This window comes from Molossus molossus, unplaced genomic scaffold (assembly GCF_014108415.1).
Source record: "Molossus molossus isolate mMolMol1 unplaced genomic scaffold, mMolMol1.p scaffold_m16_p_4, whole genome shotgun sequence".
Lineage (NCBI taxonomy): Eukaryota > Metazoa > Chordata > Mammalia > Chiroptera > Molossidae > Molossus > Molossus molossus.
Window position 1 is genome coordinate 26,604,530 of NW_023425377.1, and position 20,277 is coordinate 26,624,806.

Below are 20,277 nucleotides of genomic sequence, written 5' to 3' on the forward strand. Positions count from 1 at the left end.
AAAACAGCATTTAGAAAGCTGCCCGATTTCCATAAGCATTAAAAAATTTTTTTTTCTTTCCTTTATTCAGAGAGAGAGGAAGTGAGAGGGAGAGAAAGAGACAGAAACATCGATGAGAGAGAACATCGACTGGCCTCCTCCTGCATGCTCCCCACTGGGAATCGGGCCCACAACCTGGGCATGTGCCCTGACCGGAAATTGAACCGGTGACTTCTTGGTGCATGGGTCGACAGTCAACCACTGAGCCACACCAGCCAGATAACAGTCTAAATTTTTAAAAAATTGATTTTAGAGAGAGGGATTGAGAGGCAGAGAGGAAGGGGGGCAGAGGAGGGGAGAGAAAAACATCAATTTGTTGTTCCACTTATTTATGTATTCATTGGTTGGACCCTGATCTGGGCGATGCTTTAACCAGCTGAGCTACCCGGCCAGGGCTCCATAATATTCTAAACTCAGCTTCTGTCCTGGATGTTAAATGAGTGCTAAGGTGGTAAATTTTGGAATCATCACATACAAATCTGAAATGATTCAAACCTTCATTTTCACCTCATACAAATGCGGTCAGAATAAAATCTGTTGCTTCCTTGTTTGAGTTGCAAAGGTTGTGTTAACACAGCCCCTGCAGGTCTGTGATCTGTAGTTTGGGGGTCGCAGTTAAAGTGGGGACATTTCCGAGAGCTGGGCCATCTGGAGTTCAATCCCAGCTCCTACATTTGCTTCCTCTGTGACATGAGCAAGTTTGTGAGTTACTATATTATTTCCAAGACAGCTTTGTTGTGGTCGATTTATGAGTATGATGGTGCTGGGTATTTTACACAGAATTCACATTCGGCACAGCCACGGCATTCGTGACAGAATGACAGTGACAGGCTCCATCTTACTCAGATTCTCCGTCATGATGTTTCTCCTGACCCTCTGAACAACTCCCTTCGTGTTCCAAGGAAGGTTTACAGGATGGTCGTATCAATGTATGGACCCAAATGGGAGCTATCGGGGACTGGTTTGCTGACTGCACCCTTTTCCAGGGCTCTGTCCTGACCCACGCTGCAGACTGAGAGGTGGATCCTTTCAAAAGCACTTACAGCACTCAGACCTTGTATCCAGAGTCACAGGGGATGCCCCATCTTTGGGAAAGTCGCCAGTTTGCAGCCTGCTGAATTCCATGGGGTCAATATATGGAGTGATCCTAGGAAGTACTTCTCATGCTACATATATGTGTGTGTATTTATACATGTGTGTGCATATGTGTGTGCATGTGTTCATGTGTGTGTATGTACTCGAGCCCCTCTATAGGACCACTGAATCAGAATCTTCATAGCCAGGACCTAGCAACCTATTTTTTTTATTGCAACTTATATTTTTTAAAGTTCCCCAAGAACTTTCTGGTGTGCAGTTAGATTCTGGAGCTAGTATTCAAAGGCAGGGATTCTCAACACCCTGTGTCATGGTGCATTTATGTGTCTCGCATCATTTATTATGACTTAAAGAGTGTCAACATTTATGAAAGATCTGCTGTCGCAAATCAGGGTGGATTGAGGTTACCCCCTGAAACGAAGTCCCTCTCCCTCACTCTAATGCTTCCTTGCTCGGAGAGAAAGGGAGTTATATTGCTAGTGAATAAACTGGCATCCTGTCTGATCTCTGCAGGCATCTGGAGTGAGTGTCAACTGATGGGCGGTGAGGACATGTGGTTGAAATATTGCTTTACTTACCAGAAAATAATCAGGGGGAGGGGGCTATTTTCAGTAGCTCGTACAATGCACTCATGAGCTATGCATTACCCACCACGTGGGGCAGGGCAGACCCTGCCCGAGTCTAGCAGACCAAGCCATGTGCTCCTGTGGGCCAGAATGACCGTCTCACCTTTGAAGCAAGAGCCTCTCAAGGGCATGAATCCACTCCAGGGCCAAGCTCTCTTCAGTGCCTCTGCAAGTGTTCCTCCCTGTGCCTGCTCAGCAGGTTGGTTTCCACCACAGACCCTGGGAGAGCAAAGAGGAAATAGACATGAAACAACACAACAACAATAGATTCCTTCAGTATCTCCATCCTCCCCTGCTTTCCACCAGCCCCTGGAATACTCCTTTTGCATCAGCGATCCCTGGACCAGTTGTTAGGGTGTGAAATTAAAATGGAAACATCACAAAGGGAGGGGAGCCTGTTACTCAAAACCAAGCTCTCTAGAAGTATCTCATTTGTACAAATGTGGGGGAAATAGGCAGGGGCTGAGCAGGGCATCTGTGCCATTAGCTGTACCAACAAAATCAAACCCATGGTGCAGCCTAAGCTTTCTGTGTCACTCCCATGTTTTATTAAACAACACAACCTGTCAGGCCGTGTAACCGGCGCTGCTTTCTGTACAGAGACCAAGTGAATGCAGAGAGCCACTCAGGTGTGCAGCAACATTGTATTAGGTCTTTTCTACCCACACTGGTCACGTTTCTTTGTCCCTCTCCACACGTTTCTAACCCGAAGGACATGCTGATTTGCTATGTGATCTGTAAAAACACATACACGCTCACAGAGCAGAATGCAGTTAATCAGAAGTAGAATCACAAACACTTAATAAACCAAAACATGAAAAAAGGTGAGGGGAGTGGAGAGGTCGCTGATTCCCAAACTAGTTATGTGTTTGTACACACTGCGCACATTTTCTCATTCGCCTCCGAAGGTATTCAAAATGACAATTCCAGACCACTCTTTCATTGAACTGATCTGCACCAACTTCCGCTCGGGATTTTTTACTTTAGGACAGATACTATTATGACCTTAAAAAGCAATCTCTGGCCCTGGCTGGTTTGGCTCAGCGGTTAGAGCGTCGGCCTGCGGTCCGGAGAGACCCGGGTTCAGTTCCCGCTAAGGGCACGTACTTCGGTTGCAGTTTGTCCCCGGCCCTGGTTGGTCGTGCGGGTGGCAGCCACTCGATGTGTCCCTTCACGTCGATGTTTCTCTCTCTCTCTCCCTCCCACTCTATCTGTACTAAATAAATTAAAAAAAAAGCAATCTCTGTCATTGTACCCATTACCAAAATATCTGTAGAGTGTATTGCATAACAATTAAACCAGCCGCCAGGAGAAAGAACATCGAACAGCTATTCTAGAATTTCTCTTCTTCCCAGTGTTACTGGCCTCTTATTGCTCAGGAAGAGATAATTCTTATAAAACACCTGAACTTATTAGCCTCATTAGGTAATACAAAATCAACTCAAATTGGAGGGGAAACAGCAAGAATGCCTCCTCCGTGTTTATAATTTAATATACCCCTAAGACAAATGGGCAGATGACACTCATTTGTTTCTGATGCAACGCAGTAGTTGAGTTCTTCAAAGATTCTGGAAGTTGATTTTTGGTATTACTACCAACGCATAGAGTGACAAGAGTCAGTGATATTTTCCTACATGAAAGCCCCAAATTGCCATGTAGTCTGTGACCCCAGGTGTAAAGTACTGTGATGTTGTAAAGGTTTGAATGACAACCTGATTCCCAAGTCTGTTGCCTAAAAAAGCACCATTTTGGTTGTAAAATAGGCCCTCCCCTCTCCTCCCCTCCCCTCCCCTCCCCCCTCCCCTCCCCTCCCCTTCCCCTCCCCTCCCCTCCCCTCCCCTTCCCTTCCCCTCCCCTTCCCCTCCCCTCCCCTCCCCTCCCCTCCCCTCCCCTCCCCTCTTTCTACAAGTGCTTACTCTTTGCAGTTGCAGTGCAGTGTCAGAATGAAATCCACAGGTAATGTTAATGACAGTGGAATAGACCCCTTCACCTAATGTTCCAGATCTAGTCCAGATAAAGCCATTATCAGAAATTTCACACCTGCTCTCCAGGTTTTTTTTTTTTTTAAATTTGAAATGTAACTTCGCCTCTGGCTTCTGGGTAGTCATATTAAGTTAATCACTCCAACAAGAAAGAATAAGGCAGAAAACAAAGAAGAGAGAGGCCCAGTGAATTGAGCAAAGTGCCCCTGGCCTGTCCCTGAGGGAGTCGGGTGGCCACAGACTTCTTCCTTCCTACAGGGGAATCCTTGGCTACAGGGAATGAGTTTTAAAATAGGAAAAGCCCTGCCCTGGCCGGTTTAGCTCAGCAGTTAGAGCGTCGTCCCAGGGACCAGAGAGACCCAGGTTCCGTTCCCGCTAAGGGCACGTACCTCAGTTGCAGTTTGTCCCCGGTCCCAAAATGCAAAAATGTTCTCGGGTGAGGATTAAAAAAAGAGAAAGCCTTGCAGTTTTATGCAGGGAGAGATAATGTCCTGAGGAAGTGTAAAATAGAGATATAAAAACAGTCTCCAAGAAGAAAAAGTACCCCTCTGCTCACTTTAATAGTGGGGTAAACTAGAAATGAGGAGGGGGAGGAAGCACAGGAAAGGTTCCATTCTTTCCAGACAAAATGTGCATCTATTTTTGAGTGTTTCAAACATTTTTATCCTCCAGAATGTTCAATAAATCAATACATTTGCTTAAATGGTTACAATAGAACTGACTAAAAAAGAAATGCCTAATAGTTTAAGAATACAATTCTTTTCAGTGTATATCTTTGAATGATACATTTATAAATATGGAGAAAATAACAGCTTGCTTTTACATATTTTTCTGCCTTTTATCTCGAAACAGAAAATCCATGCACAATTTGTGCAGTTACTTCACATACGCTACTAATAATATTTCTATTTAACACCTAATTCGAGTATCCCCCCAATATAGCCTATATGCAAAATAGTTCCTTCAATTGTACTATTTTAATTGTTTCCTGGTGGTCACACCCTAGAATATAATTCCCTGACCACCATTTTATATACCAGCATGTACACTGTCCAGAACTGTTAAAGCAAGGAAAAACTTTCTTTTTATTGAACTGAGAGATTCACACTATAGGATTTATCAGGCTAGAGCAGATCACATGGCAAACAATGGAGCAGCAGTGAGGATGATTCTGAAATGTGACTGTTAGATTCCCAGGTCAAGGCCTGAGACTTTGGGGAAACATTTATGCTCTTCTGTACTATAATATCACATAAGTGAAACCGGATGACGAGTGGGCGCAGGCCACCTGTCACTACTGGAGCCAATTAAGCAGAGAAGAGGTTGAATCGTGTATGAGCGTTTATTCCAGTATTTGCCAGAAGTATAGGGGAGCGGCGGGTCATCCCGTAGAATCTGCTCTGCCTCCCCTCACTTGCCAGCTGCTTATAAAGGGTAGAGAGAAAATGATCATGTGAGAAAGGGCAGTTGGGCAAAAAGAATAAAAAATGGGTAAATTGTTTACAGGAAAGGGGGGGGAGGAATGTGGGCCATGGGCTGCAGGGGCTGGTCGCCAGCAAGTCACAGTCACGGGTCCATTGTTCAGTGTTCTGATAATCAGGTTGCTAATCTTTCTATGATGTCAGGGAGTCCCCCTTGTCGTCAGGTCAGGAGAATGGACAGCATTCCCGAGGCAAGCTCCGAGGCACACACCTCCCAGCCAGGTCAGAGTGGGCTTTTCTTTCATCAGAACAGAGCGATCACAGTTAACATGGCAAAGGATGATTAATATTTTTATAACTATGGCTAATATGCCACTACGATTAGCTCTCTATTCTGTTATTCTCTCCCGCCCCTTTCATAAGTAGGTAAAAATACTCACGTTCTTCTGTGGAAGACTGACAAGGGGATTCCAGGCAGGAAAAAGGCCATCTGCTGTAAGGGCTTGGGACTTGACTCACCGCATGGCTAGATGTAATAGACACTTACAACTGCTAAGGGTTAGAAAACGTCAGTGCCTAGAGTCTAGCTGTCTTCTATCTCGTTGATTAATGTGGCATATTAAAGAAATGTAGAGGTGCAAATTCAGGTATGCAGTATTCCTTTCTCTTTTCTCCAACATTGCCAAACACATTTAGGCAGTCCCGCAAGACGTAATAGCCAACGTAGAAAATTCAATTGTAGGTAAGAGTAACTCCATTCAGACGATTTAGTGACGTTTAAGTCTGCTAAGAGTGGATTACATTTCACAGTACTTTCAGAAACATGAACTCATTTGATGTTTATTGCAATCCTGTGAATGTTAAATGGGTACTAATATTATAATACTGATTTTATATGAGTAAATAGAGCATTCAAAAGACGAATAGGTCCCAGATCACACAGGTAGCCAGAATTAGGATGTGAACATCAAGCAATGATTAAAAGACTGCCTTTGAAGTTAGATCTAAGGGGGCTTCAAATATTGCCTTTGCTTTGAGATTGTGAGTGACACACCTATCTGTGCCTCCGTTTTCCTTTGTACAAAATGGGAAAAATCTTAGTACACCTCATAGAGTTGTTGAAAGACTAAAAGTTTGAAAACACGCAGCACAGTGGATCACATAAAGAGCACTGAAATGGGAGACAATGTTATTTCAACCCTAAGCCCGGGATCTCCTGACCACTCTGCGGCTGGGGAACACCACCGTTGCGGGAGATGAGCTCCCTGCATCAGACTGGGAATTGAACCGGGGACCTTTTGGTGCACGGGTCGCCGCTCAACCGCTGAGCCACACCAGCTGGGCCACCACAGACAGAACTCCTGAGAGTTCTGCTTGCCATCTCTCAGACTGGGAACATTGACGTTAAAGGTACTACACAGAATAGTACCATGCTTAAGGAAAGAATTAAAATTTTTAAAAATTCATAGGGAATATATTAGAAAAATAACAATAGTCTTCACAATTCCATTTCCAAGTTTACAATCTTTTTTAGCACCATTAAAATTGTGTGTGGTGGCTCAGCTGGTGTGGCTCAGTGGTTGAGGGTCGACCCACGCACAAAAAGGTCCCCGGTTCGATTCCCGGTCAGGGCACATGCCCAGGTTGTGGGCATGATCCGCAACTGGGGGCATGCAGGAGGCAGCCAATCAAAGTTCTCTCACTGATGTTTCTATCTCTCTCACTCTCCCTTCCTTTCTCTCTAAAATCAATAAAGAAAAACAATTTTTTAAAAAATTGGTGAATGAAATGAAAACTAACCAAATAAAAGGCAGAGTAGCCACAAAGAAAAACAAGTAAAATCACCTACGGTAACCATTTCTCCCAGTCTATGCCCATGGAGCATAAAACCACCACCAGGGAAGATAATTGAACCTCAAAATGAATAAAAAGGCAATTCTCCTGGGTTGTAAAAAAAAGGAGAAACAAAGTACTTGTACTATTTCTGTTAATCCTCACCTGAGGATATTTTTCCATTGATTTTTAGGTAGAGTAGAAGGGAGAGATGGTGGGGGAGGGGGGGACACATTGAGAGAAACATTGATGTGAAAGACACATGGATCTACTGACCCTGCAACCCAGGTATGTGCCCTTGACCAAAAATCAAACCCTCGATCCCTTGATCCGCAGGCCGATGCTCTAACCACTGAGCCAAACCAGCCAGGGTACTGTGTAGTTTGTACATACAATGTTCAAAGTTTTCTGAATATATATGAACATACCAGTTAGGTTCTATTTTTTTTCCCCCCAAGATGTGGCCATTTCTGATAAATTGATAGGTGCCTACAGCTCACAAATAGCTTTCCAAAAATATCAGGAACTCTGCACAGAAGCTAGCCACAAACATAGAATCCTAACAGGAATAAGTTTTCACTTCTAGTAGATTTTAATCATTCACTTCAATCTTTAAAGACTTTTCTTCAGCTTTATCTGATTAATCAATTAATAGCCATTTGAAAACATAAAAGTAAGAGTGAATGAAACTTCTCTGACATCTTTGGGGGCCTCAGGAGACCACACAGATGACTCTATTGAGATGGCTCTAAATAATTTTCACATGAATGGCTAAAGTGCAGAAATGTATAATTTATTAGGATTTAAATAAATCACAGGGAGAGAAGTGCTTTAAAGTTATTGGCAGAAAATTTTTCAAAAATATATAATTATGATTCTAAGAAATTAAGTTCTATGTATACAATTCTTCCCCATCTTTAATATTACAAAGGAAAACATGTTGGTAATGCTTTAAAAATAGCAAATATGTTTTTTAAGCATTTGATGACAGCAAAGTATTTTTTAATGACACAATCCAAATCTTAGGGATAAACACCTTTTAAAAACATGTAATGTAATAAGGAGAATGTTACAATCATTTTGTCTCAGCAATTTTCCTGACACAGTTACCATACTGGAAATATTCCCAATGGCTACTAAATTTGTCAAGAATAAAAATCTTCTTCTATTGAATCTATTTGAACACGCCCAGTTTTCTCATGGACTGTCAAAGAATAAAAAGGCCCCTTTCTCCCAAGGGTGCTTACATTTTTCCCTTTTTCTTTTGCGGATGGCAACATTTTATAGTTGCCAAAAATAGCTAAAATTAGAAATCCACAAGGCTTTAGAATTATTTACTACAACAAGAAACCTGAACGTGCAGAAATCAAATAATTCTATAGATGACAGAGCATGAACATCAGTTTTACTCACTGAGAAGATATATTTTTTAAATCTATGGCATAAACATAACTATAAATGAACACTGCTATTCTCAGCACTTTCTGCCTAGAAAATTCAGTATACTATATGAAAACATCATTAAATTAAAGCATGTAACTTATTTATGTACAACATGATTTTTTTTAAATGCCAAGGTTAAAAGGAAGAAGGCACCAGAAATATTGAAAAACACAAAGAAACAAGGTAGAAATACTGCAAGATTATCATAATTCAGTTTGCCACAGGGAAAATATTTAAGATAAAATTGAAAATAAAATAAACATAGGTTATGATATAGCCAAATTATTGTGAAATGTATCAAACTAGCTGGCAGTACATTAAGGAGGTCACAGGAAATTACTTTAAAATGTTTCCCTACAAATTAGCATATATAAACACTGTTTGCGATGGTTTCCAATATGCTACCTAAAAACACAGCGTTGCTTCCCCAAGGGAGCCTGGTTCCAATCCAAGGCAGATGAAATAGACCGAGCCAGAATGGCAGTGTCTGACAGACATTAATATAAAAGACCAGTGACATTCTATGGACTAGCAATATTCCGTTTTATTAGAAGCAGCAGAACACAGAGGTTGAGAGCTGAGCGTTGGAGTCAGATCTGTGTTCAAATCCTAGCCCTGCCACTACAGGCTGTGTGACCTCCTGGAACCACTTAATCTCTCCAAAACTCAGTTCAAACTGAACAATGTAGGTAAGAGCACCTTCTTCAAAGGGCTGCGGCAAACACAGAATGCAGGCAAACTATCGAGTCATTCCTGGTACACAGTCTACATTCAATACATGCCAGTTATTATTTTTAAAAAGTGAATAGCTTAAAATAATAAACCAGTTTAGTTGAAAATATTTACTTGGTACCATGGTATTGAAGGAAAGTCAAGTTTTATTGCTTAAGGAATCCCAAAACAAATGTATATGGATAGAGAGGACAGAAATACTGAAATGTACAAATAACTTACATTTCCACAGTTAGAGCTGATTTCATTATTTTGCAGACTTAATAGTTTTCTTTCTGTGGATTACTGAAGATATGTCAATATTCTCATCAACATGTTACTAATTTTTCTCTTTACATTTTAGAAACTTGAAAAGCTCAGACATGAAAAGATACAAAGGACGCACTTGCCCAAGTAAGAAGGGTGGCAAGGATTAGGTAATTATATTTTATACAGAGGTCTATCAGTATCTCCTATTTCTTAGAAACCTACAGGAGAACGTGTTTGAAGAGTGACATTCAATGGCACAAGGCTGGAATGTGTACAATTTTCTCACAGAGACATCAAACTTAGTCTGTTTTGATGGCTGATAGCTAAGGTGACTCTAAGTGTAAAACTCAAAACCAAATTATCTTTTATTGACTCAGTCACTAAAGAGCTGTGGTTGTATAGACTTCGCAAGCCTTTGTTTAAACAAATCATTTCTGCAAAGTGACTTGAATTTCATAAAAAGTAGCACCGATATGCTAGTATTCTACTCTCTTCCCAGGACAAATAATGACAGAAAGATAAAACTGCAGGCAAGTTTAAAAAGTCACTCATAGTTGTCTATTTTAAAAATTAAAGAAACTAAAAAAAAAAACAAAAAAAAAAAACCTTCATGTTCAAGAACATCAAGTAATCATTTGAGATACTGGTGTATATATTTTCACCTTTAATTTCAGACTCTAAACTACTTTTCCAAGCAAAATACAGAATGTTAAGTTATATTTTATATTAAAGATAGTAGTGAAGCCCTGGCCAGTTGGGCTCGGCGGTTGGAGCGTCGGCCTGCGGCCCAGAGAGACCAGGTTCGGTTCCCACTAAGGGCGCTTATCTCGGTTGCAGTTTGTCCCCGGCCCTGGTTGGGTCATGTGGGAGACTGCCATGTGTCCCTTTCACGTCAATGTTTTTCTCTCTCTCTTCCTCTCTCTCCCTCCCACTCTATCTGAACAAAAAATGAAGGGGTGTCCTTGGGTGAGGATTAAAAAAAAAGATAGTAGTGAGTAAGTCACAGCAAGGAAGACAGCGATTAAAAATTGAATTCACCCTGTTTTCCAAACTGCAATTTTGAAAGCCAAATAGTGAGTCCTGACAGAAATAGAATAAAAAACACCAGGAGCATATTGAATAATAAGGGTATTGTTTGGTAAACTTGGGTTTGGAGTGTGTGAGTGTATATACTGGTTCACAATGCAAAATGTTTTTTACTGTGAGTCGCTGTGGGGTAAAAAAAAAACCATTCAGTCACCGCTCTAAGGCTGACTAAAATTTGCCTCCTAGAGCCCCCTACAGGCTCTAAATGTTAAAAACTTGAATCCTACAGGAAAGGAAAACACTTGGAAGGCAGTTCAGGAACTAGAACTCCAGTTTACACAGGAATAGATGTTTACACGGATCAACAGGCAGTGTTTGGCTTAAGAACTCAAACTAAACAGGTGCACATCCTTAACCTTGAGGCCAAATCATCCTTGAGAAACCAAAATAATTGAACAAGGTCTATATTTGCCCTTATTATCTAATTTAATTAAAATATGGGAGAAATAGCCCTGGCCAGTTTGGTTCAGTGGTTGAGCCTCGGCCCATGAACCAGAGTCCCGGGTTCGATTCCGGTCAAGGGCATGTACGTTGGTTGCAGTTTGTCCCCGGCCCTGTTTGGGGTCGTGCGGGAGGCAACCAATCGATGTCTCTCTCACATCGATGTTTTTCTCTCTCTCTCTCTTCCTCCCTCCCTCCTGCTCGATCTGAAGATAAATGGCGCAATATCTTCGGGTGAGGATTAAAAATAAGTAAATAAATTAATAAAATTGGGAGAAATACATCGTATCTCACAATAATAGGCGTCTGGAGGAAAATAAGAAAAGATGGAATCACAAGGACTTTAGAAAACTGTTAAGACATTCATTTTTATAAGGTCTTTACACAGCAGTATCAATAGAAACAGGGCCAGCTGACTAAATGGGCTTGTTTCCACACCTCAACTCCCCGACAAATAATTAAGAACAATTTTGAATCATCAAATACTAAGCTAGTGCTTCTATATAAAAAAATAACTCTGCCCTGGCCGATTTGGCTCAGCGATTGGAGCGTGGGCCTGCAGTCCAGAGAGACCCGGGTTTGGTCCCCGCTAAGGGCACGTACCTTGGTTGCAGTTTGTCTCCGGCCCTGGTTGGGTCGTGTGGGTGGCAGCCACTCAATGTGTCCATTTCATGTCGATGTTTCTCTCTCTCCCTCCCACTCTATCTGAAAAAAAATAAAAAAATGTCCTCAGGTGAGGATTAAAAAAAATAAAATAACTATTATTTTAAATTACTAATGGACCACTATATCAAAGTAAGAGAACTATATGAAGTGGTTTTAGAAAATTGAAGGGATATAGGAAATAGACTTATTTTCATGGAAAACAAGCTAACAGGCGGTGGAATTAGGGTCTTTTCTAGCTCCTCTTTCACAAAAAGAAAGGTAATATAACATAAATGAAAAGTAACAGCAGCCCTGGCCAGTTTGACTCAGAGGTTAGAGCATCGGCCTGTGGTCTGGAGAGACCCGGGTTCGGTTCCCACTAAGGGCACGTACTTCGGTTGCAGTTTGTCCCCGACCCTGGTTGGGTTGTGTGGGTGGCAGCCACTCGATGTGTCCCTTTCACGTCGATGTTTCTTTCTCTCTCTGTTCCTCTCTCTCCCTCCCACTCTACCTGAACAAAGAATGGAAAAATGCCCTCGGGTGAGGATGATAAAAAATAAAAAAAAGAAAGAAAAGTAACAGCAATGTTTACCATGCCCAATTACCACCCCCCGCCAAAACATGGGAGTGGGGAGCCCTGGCCGGTTTGGTTCAGTGGTTAGAGCATCGGCCTGCGGACAGGAGAGTCCCGGGTTCAGTTCCCGCTAAGGCCACGTACCTCGGTTGCAGTTTGTCCCCGGCCCCGGTTGGGGTCATGTGGATCGCAACCACTCGATGCGTCTCACTTACATTGATGTTTCTCTCTTTCTCTCCCTCCTGCTCTATCTCAACATAAAAGCAAAAAAAAAAAAAAAAAAAAAAAAAAAATCTGTTTGCAGAAGCCTAAGAAAAAAGTAGACTCAAACTGCAACTATTTTGTGAAGGGTCATCAAACACTATTCTGACCTTCATTTCACCTGTATCAAGTCGCCTGTTTCAGAATGCTGAGATGGTTTAGTTAACCTAAGGTCGATTGCAGAACCAGGTGAGAGGCCAAACAGTAGACGATCTTGTAGAAAAAACACTTGGCAATAAAATCAGTTCAGCATAAATGAAGGTGATTCATAGTACATGCAATAGCCGTTGATGGCCTTCTATTTTTCAGTCGGTGTTCGTTGGTCCCTCAAATACTATGCACACTAAAAAGTGACACAAAATGTGCAGGTCTGCCCTTGTTTAAAGCAACCCTGACTCTGCCATCTAAAAGGATCCCAAGTTCTGACATAAATGCTAGTATCTTCTGTTTACTTCATAATTAGATCCAAACTAGATACTATACTGGGGCTCATGATTCAACATTTATCCTTGGCTTTAGAATAATTTACATCAAGATCAGTAAAAAATAAAATCAATTATCTGTTAATGAGAGGTCCATTTTAGTAAATGTTTAATATTAAGCAGACATAACTATGTTCAGAATTGTGCCCATTCCCACTAAAATTCCCAGAACTAATGTTTATTATAAAGAGATATAGGATAAATGATCATGTATTCAAAACACATGGTCACACAGTTTATTTGCCATTTACCTAATTCATAAAATACAGATAAAATTTGTTTATTTGAAAAGACTGAAAATGAAATTTACTCCGTCTTTAGTATTCTCCTGTATAAGCTGAGATGGAAAGACTCTTCTTGGACAATGAATAATCTTTTAAAGGGGAATTTCCTAAGTAATTTTTAAAATGAGAAATATGAGCCCAAGTGATACACCTCCCCTTCTCGTCACCTCCCAGTCCTTCAAGTCTAAGATCACTTTCTTCTCTTGTTATTCCTTACAATTAGAGGTCACATTTGGGGGTCATCTCTTCAAGGTGTTCTTCCCCATCTCTCTAGTCTTCTTAAGAAAAACATCCTTCCTATTGTTGGCAGGCATATTGGATATCATCAAGATAACATTAAAATAAATGCTTTTATAAAATTGTTTGTGCTTTATATCTGGGATACCAAGACCCATCATGAACAAAGAAATAGGGCTATCAAAACTTACTTACAAGTAATACTTTAATCCCCTTCTCCTTCACTTCCAAGACCACCCTGCTGAGGAAGTTCTTCTACTGAGTATTTGATAGCCAGTGACTTCAGTACCCAAATAGAGTGGCATTCTCTCACATACATATACCCAACACAAAACACACAAACATATCCACTTCTCACTCATGCTCACACAAGCAAGCATACACACACATTTTCTTTCGTTCCAGAACAAGCCAGAATTACAGCTCTTTTGGTGATTGTTATAATTTTTGGAATGGTTCATAAATTTTCCAAATTCTTTTAAATTCATAATACTTTTATCTTTTTTTTCTTTTTTTTCCGATTGTGAACCATTCCATATTGCATCTTTATTGCAAAAGTCAACATGCTTCTTAGAAATTCAGATTGTAATTGATAAAACAAACATTACATATATGAATTTAAATGTATAAACAGTTAGAAATTCAACAATATCTCCTATTATACTATTACACAAGTTCACAATTTTGTAAAAACTATAATACAGGCATACTATACATAAAGAGGAATCACTATTCCTTTTCACATGATTTTTTTTCTTCTTTTTGAAATAATGATCCATCACTAGGACCCTTTTCACTCTAACAAGACCATTTTCCAATTTATTATCTTAGCTAGTGACAATGTTTTCCCACTGTTACAACATGAAGAAATTGAGGGAAATTCTGCATTCCCTGGGGTTACCATTTTTAGCTTGGGCAGCAATCCACTAGTGAACCAGGCTGACCTACGCAGATTGGTCATTAGCTACTTAGAAAGACGTCATATATAAAAAGAATAGAGCTTGCCTTGGATGATATATGTTATCTCTGCTGACTGAAGATGTCAAGAAAACAAATCATGGTGCTTACTTTTAAAAGAAATTCTAACAGTTGGGGATTTGAGGGAGGGGATAAAAAAATTCTAAAGGAAAAATATACATTCAACTATTTTATGCTAACATTAACTTAAAATTTTTAGTATTATATTTAACCCATATTTTAAATTCATTTCTGAGAGTCAAAGATGTTTTAGACTCTTAGGACAGTCAAGAAGTATTTTAGTCTTATATAAGGTGTATTGAAAAGAAGTTTTATACATAGCGTCTCAAATCTTATTGGAAAAAGTGTCCATTCTTCACTTTAACACCCTTCTCTTTCACCCCCTCCTCAATAACTAAAAAGGCAAACAAACCCTCAACTTTCCCTGTACAGAGTGTAATTAAGATGTCAATTCTGAGGTTAAAAAAAAATCATATGAAAAGGAATTTCATTCTGTTGAACTGTCAGTCTACTGAAAATTTCTTACAGCTCCATTAATTTACTGTAATTTTCAGTTTCCAAATACAAAAATACAACAATTCTTATTGAAATCTATACGCTGGTAGTTTTAGTACACAAAAAAAAACCAAAAACAAAAAAACAAATTATTTACAAAATTATACAGTTTAAGAAAAAACTTTGTACAAAAAATATATAAATCCTTTGTTCCCTCTATCACGTTTAAACTGTCAGGACTCAAAATATTCACCACAATGAATCTCTCAAAATATATACCGACTGAGCCACAGACATCAAATTTCATTAGAGATGATGGAGGAGGAAGGAGCAAGATTGCTTATTCTAGGTACCCCATTGTAACATTTTCCATGCTTTCATAAGCTTATTTTAGTTTCAGTGTTTTCAGAAATATAATAACAACCTAGGAAGAGGAAGTCCTTTTTATTTTGAAGGGGAAGTTGCATGAATGTAAAAATGATCCTGGTTTGACACTTCATTCCAAGAAAATAAGTAGAAAAGAAAGGATAATCAGAATGTGGGATTTAACTACTTGTAGCTAAGTAAGTCTAGAGTTCTGATGGTTTTAAGTTTCTTAGTGAATAGTTTCTATTTTAAGAAACAGTCTTTACCTCAAGAAACAAAATCCTTGATATAGTGATTACCAAGAACCCTCTGAAGCCAACAGGAAGTTTGAAATTTTCACACCACACACATATAAAAACATAGATGTGTATACCCTTGAAAAAGTAACATCCTATGTACATTAATCATTTTCTTTCCCCAGGGGTCAATACAGTGTAGTGTTGCTCCTCTACTTTTCCACCTAACATTCAGAACACAAGGACATAAATTTACATATATATTTTACTTAACAGATACTCTACTCTATACAGTGTACAGTAAAAATGCACACAGTGAAGGAAACTGTCTACTGAAGGAGGTGTATGTTCCTGAGTAGCAACAAGCTACAAAATTATCAAAAAATAAGGTCATCTGATCAAAGTCATGACTCTCATTTATTACTAGCATACCCATCCCCCTACCCTACTCCACCCTCACCCTACCCCATCACCTCACCATCATGGTTTAAATTTAGGAAAAGAATTTCAGATACTTTTTAACCCTTTTGTGTAACTATTAACTAAACTAAAGCATTAAAAAAGAAAAACTAACTGGTGACTGACTCGCCCCACAAATCCTTCCATTATTCTCATCAAAACACTTATTTATCAAGGTGCTGGTTTAAACTTTTTATTAGGGGTTGACTTTTGGTGGCCCAAAAGAATCCCTTTTCTCAATGATGGGTAAGTCAGGCCTAGTAATAAAAAGGCAGAAGAAAGTAAATGGGGATGGGAAAGGGGCAGTAGGTGAAAACCTTTCATATTCTGAGAATGTTTAAAAACAAACAAACAAACAAAAAAAACCACACACACAACTAAACCAATACTCACTAAAAACAACAACAACAACAATAACAATAACAAAAAAACTAATTTCGAAGCAAATTAAGGATCAGCAGCAACAAGAAGTCCAGGAGAGTTAATATCATGACAGAATGAAAATACCATGGAGCTAGCTTCCATTAACTTATTGCATTTAAGAACACAGAGTTTATGGTTTACACTAAAACAGCACTTACTACTGCACAACACCCCCCCCCCAATTTAGATTTAATACAAATTGGGCTCCTCCTCAGTAAAAAAACAAAAACAAAATAAATTTAATTTTCTTCCAAGACAACTCTTGAAAGCAAAAGGGTATTTTAATTACAAATGTCTCCTACTGTCTGACGACCCATCCATAATAGCTAAGAGTTAAGAGATTCCAGGCAATTTTGACATTTAATGAAATTTTATCAGCAGATTATAATTCAAAATAAAATTTCTGAACACCCTGTCATTTACATCATAATCCAACACCAATAGCAACAAAAACAGGTGGTGTGGAAAATAAGGCTCTAGAGATTATTCATGTCATTCCTGTGGATCTTCACAACTGTGTAAAAGTCACTAGGCCTTTGGTGCTTTAATATCATGAACAGTTATGAGATGTGTTTAAATAGTAAACTTGCTGTCCTTAAATCTACTGTGTTGAAAATAAAAATAAAAAAAAATTTTTTGGCTCATTGACGTCTTTAAATAATTTTAAAAGTTGTTCTTCTAAACAATATTCCTAAAAATTATACAGCTTGCTTCAGATTTCATCTTCGCCATGAACGAGACTCATATTCATCTTCATCTTCGTCGTCATCATCAGGCAAAAACAAATCTGAGGTTTCTGTTTCCTAAAGAGGGAGAGAGTAAAATATGTTTATTGGTACAAACAAGTAAAATAAAATACTTTTTAGGACAAAGGACAAACAAACCAAATATAACAGACTAAATACAAAGGCTGGATTTACAAGTATCTTACACAGCAAAAAATCCAAAACATTTTTTTAAATGTACTGAATGGGATAAAAGTAGGTTTACAGTTGTTCATATATAAAATAATACAATAATAAATAAAAATACAAGAATAAACTTTTGCAAACTCAACTGTAAACCCACTTTTGTCCCACCCTGTATATATATTCTTCTCCTCTACTAACTTTTTTTAGTCTTAATAGGAAGAGATGTGCATTCTAAACTCATCCGAAAAATAAATAATATACAAACGTTTAGTAGAAAAAATAAAAGTAAAAATACCTATGAAATGTTTTTGATAAAATTTAATTTTATTCTATTAACTTAAAAATGAGGTAAGTGCCCTGGCCGGTTTGGCTCAGCAGTTAGAGCATCAGCCTGCGGTCCAGAGAGGCCTGGATTCGGTTCCTGCTAAGGGCAGGTACCTCAGTTGTGGTTTGTCCCCAGCCCTGGTTGGGTTGTGCGGGTGGCAGCCACTCAATGAGTCCCTTTCACGTCGATGTTTCTCTCTCCCTCTCTCTCTTCCTCTCTCCCTCACACTCTATCTGAACAAAAAAATGGGGAAGTGTCCTCGAGTGAGGATAAAAAATACATAAATTAATTAAAAAAAAAAAAAATGAGGCAAGTAAATGACCAAACTCCTAAACTTTTCCTTTAATATCTGAATATTTACAAGGGAAGAATATACTAACTTCCCCATGACAGGGACATTCCAAGCCTTATATAAAGATGTAAAATGTTACACAAAGTAGAAGTATCTGCAAATATTCCCCCAAATACCAAGATTTTCATTTTTAACACAGGAAATGTTTCTGCTTTTATTATATAACATTATCTATATGGCTAAAAGACTCTTGACCAACCATAAATGCTAAATATCTTTTAAACCAAAACTGTGATAAATAAGGAATAAATTGCAATGTTGGATGGGTGTTCATTTTAACAAGCTAATCAGAAATATAGGAATAAGAGACAAAATCAATTCTCATATATTTTAAGATGATTATTTAGTACTTGTATTATTTAAGCCCCTGACTTGCCCTGGCCGGTTTTGCTCACCAGTTAGAGCGTCGGCCTGTGGTCCAGAGAGACCTGAGTTCAGTTCCTGCTAAGGGCATGTACCTTGGTTGCAGTTTGTCCCCGGCCCTGGTTGGGTCCTGAGGATGGCAACCATTCGATGTGTTCCTTTCACGTCGATTGTTCTCTCTCTCTCTCCCCCTCCTACTCAATCTGAACAAAATGTGAAAAAATGCCCTCGGGTGAAGATAAAAAATATAAATAAATAAATAAATAAATAAACAAACAAACAAACAAACAAACCCGACTTTCTTAGTCTTCCCTCTTGTGTCTATCTTTCTTATACTATCATTTTAACCAACTATACAGAGAAGGAAAGAAAGAAAGAAACTAAAATCTATTACTTATGGAACTTAAATAAGCAAAAAGCTTAAATAACCAGCTAAACTTAATTTGTTCATATAATCCATGTCCTCATTTACCATAATAAAAATATCTAGAGCCCAAATAAAGGCCAATAAAAAAAGTCTCTCTTACACCAGAAACTAATCCCCCAAAGAGCATTTTATATTTCTGTACTTGTTGATGCTTTAATAAACTTCTAGACTAGGCTTAGCTAACTGCATTCATGAAATAATTCAATATTTATTTTTTATACTACTTATTTTAATGTCAGAAAAAAATATATAATTGGGAAATAATCTAATTGAATCTTTTTTTTTTTCAACTCTTATTTTCAGTTGTTAAATTTACCTCCTCCTTGACTTCTTCTTCCTCGGTCTCTGTGGATACAGAAGGCACCTTGGCCTTGTGCCATGATATTTGCAGCCGACGGTCTTTGAATTTTGACCCTTGGTTTGCAGCCTAAAACAGATTTTAGAAAAACACAGAAGTGTGTACTCACATTTACTAATGATTCCTTCAAACTGTGTGCTACTTAAAAAGTGTAATGACCGGGAGAAAAGTCTGTTAAAGTGGATCTATGAACAATCTCCAATGAAAGCTAGAAAAAATGAAGTTCATTTTAACTAGTGGACCATATGTTCGGGTTTGCCCTAACAGTCCATGTTTTATTTTTCTGTCATGTAAATAAAATCTGTCTTGGTTGGATAATAAATTACTTAGAAAAGTCATCATAAGGACAACAAATACTATCTTAATACAATTACTAGCCTACTGCTTTGATAATCTACATATTTAGACTGAAACCTTAAAAATGTAATTATTTTAAAAACTGTTTATTCATCATATGGCATCTCTTTCAAACCCACCTATATTTATTTGACAAAGCTATTTTCACTTCTATTCTGAAATGTTATACAACTAAAGCAAGTACTCCCCAGCTCATCTACACATTCAACAAATGTTAAACACCTACTATCCTAACTCAAGGTAAACTTGCTCAGCTTCAAATTATTCCTCTGTACTACAGTACAAACATTTCCCCCCTCCTCGGCATTATTTCAGTAATAAGAGAAAGCAAAAGTTTAATTTTAAAGACAAAGCAACAGAGACAAAACAATAGGAACCCAAAGTTTCATGAAAGGGAAAGTTTCGTTATTCCTACAGCTTTCCTACTAACCCTGCTGGATTGTAGAATAACCCCAATTCTTGGTTCAATCCCGAAAAACGTGATAGAAGGGGTTCTTTTAAATGTGGGATTTCACTCTAGTTTTTTCTAAGAAAAATGTTGATAAGCTTCATGAAACATTTGCCAAATGTTTCCACAGAATACTCAGATCACTGCATTGAAATAGTGTACATTAAGTGAGGCATAGATATTGGCCTGTGATCTAAGGAAATTTTCCCATTATTCCTTGTTGGGGTTAATTGTTTATAACCTGAAAACAAACATTAGACTCGTGGGATATACTAAACTGATGTATCAAAATGCACATCCACCACCTTTCAAAAATCAGGTAGTTGCTAAGAGAGCAGATCTTAAAAAT

The 20,277-nt window shown here is 38.6% G+C and overlaps 1 protein-coding gene across 2 annotated transcripts in view; it reads right to left on the bottom strand.

The window, feature by feature from the left end:
• Positions 1–16,009: 16,009 nt before the first annotated feature.
• The window catches only part of RBM27 (RNA binding motif protein 27), a 91,567-nt gene continuing 87,299 nt past the window's right edge, over positions 16,010–20,277 (bottom strand). The window contains exons 20-21 of one of the 2 annotated variants that reach the window (XM_036240554.1): positions 19,082–19,192; positions 16,010–17,190 (exon numbers count right to left, since the gene is read on the bottom strand). In XM_036240554.1, the coding sequence (XP_036096447.1) occupies positions 17,107–17,190; positions 19,082–19,192 (195 nt within the window). In that variant the 3' untranslated portion in view covers positions 16,010–17,106. The remainder of the gene's footprint in view (positions 17,191–19,081; positions 19,193–20,277) is intronic. The other variant, XM_036240553.1, reaches the window with a different exon arrangement.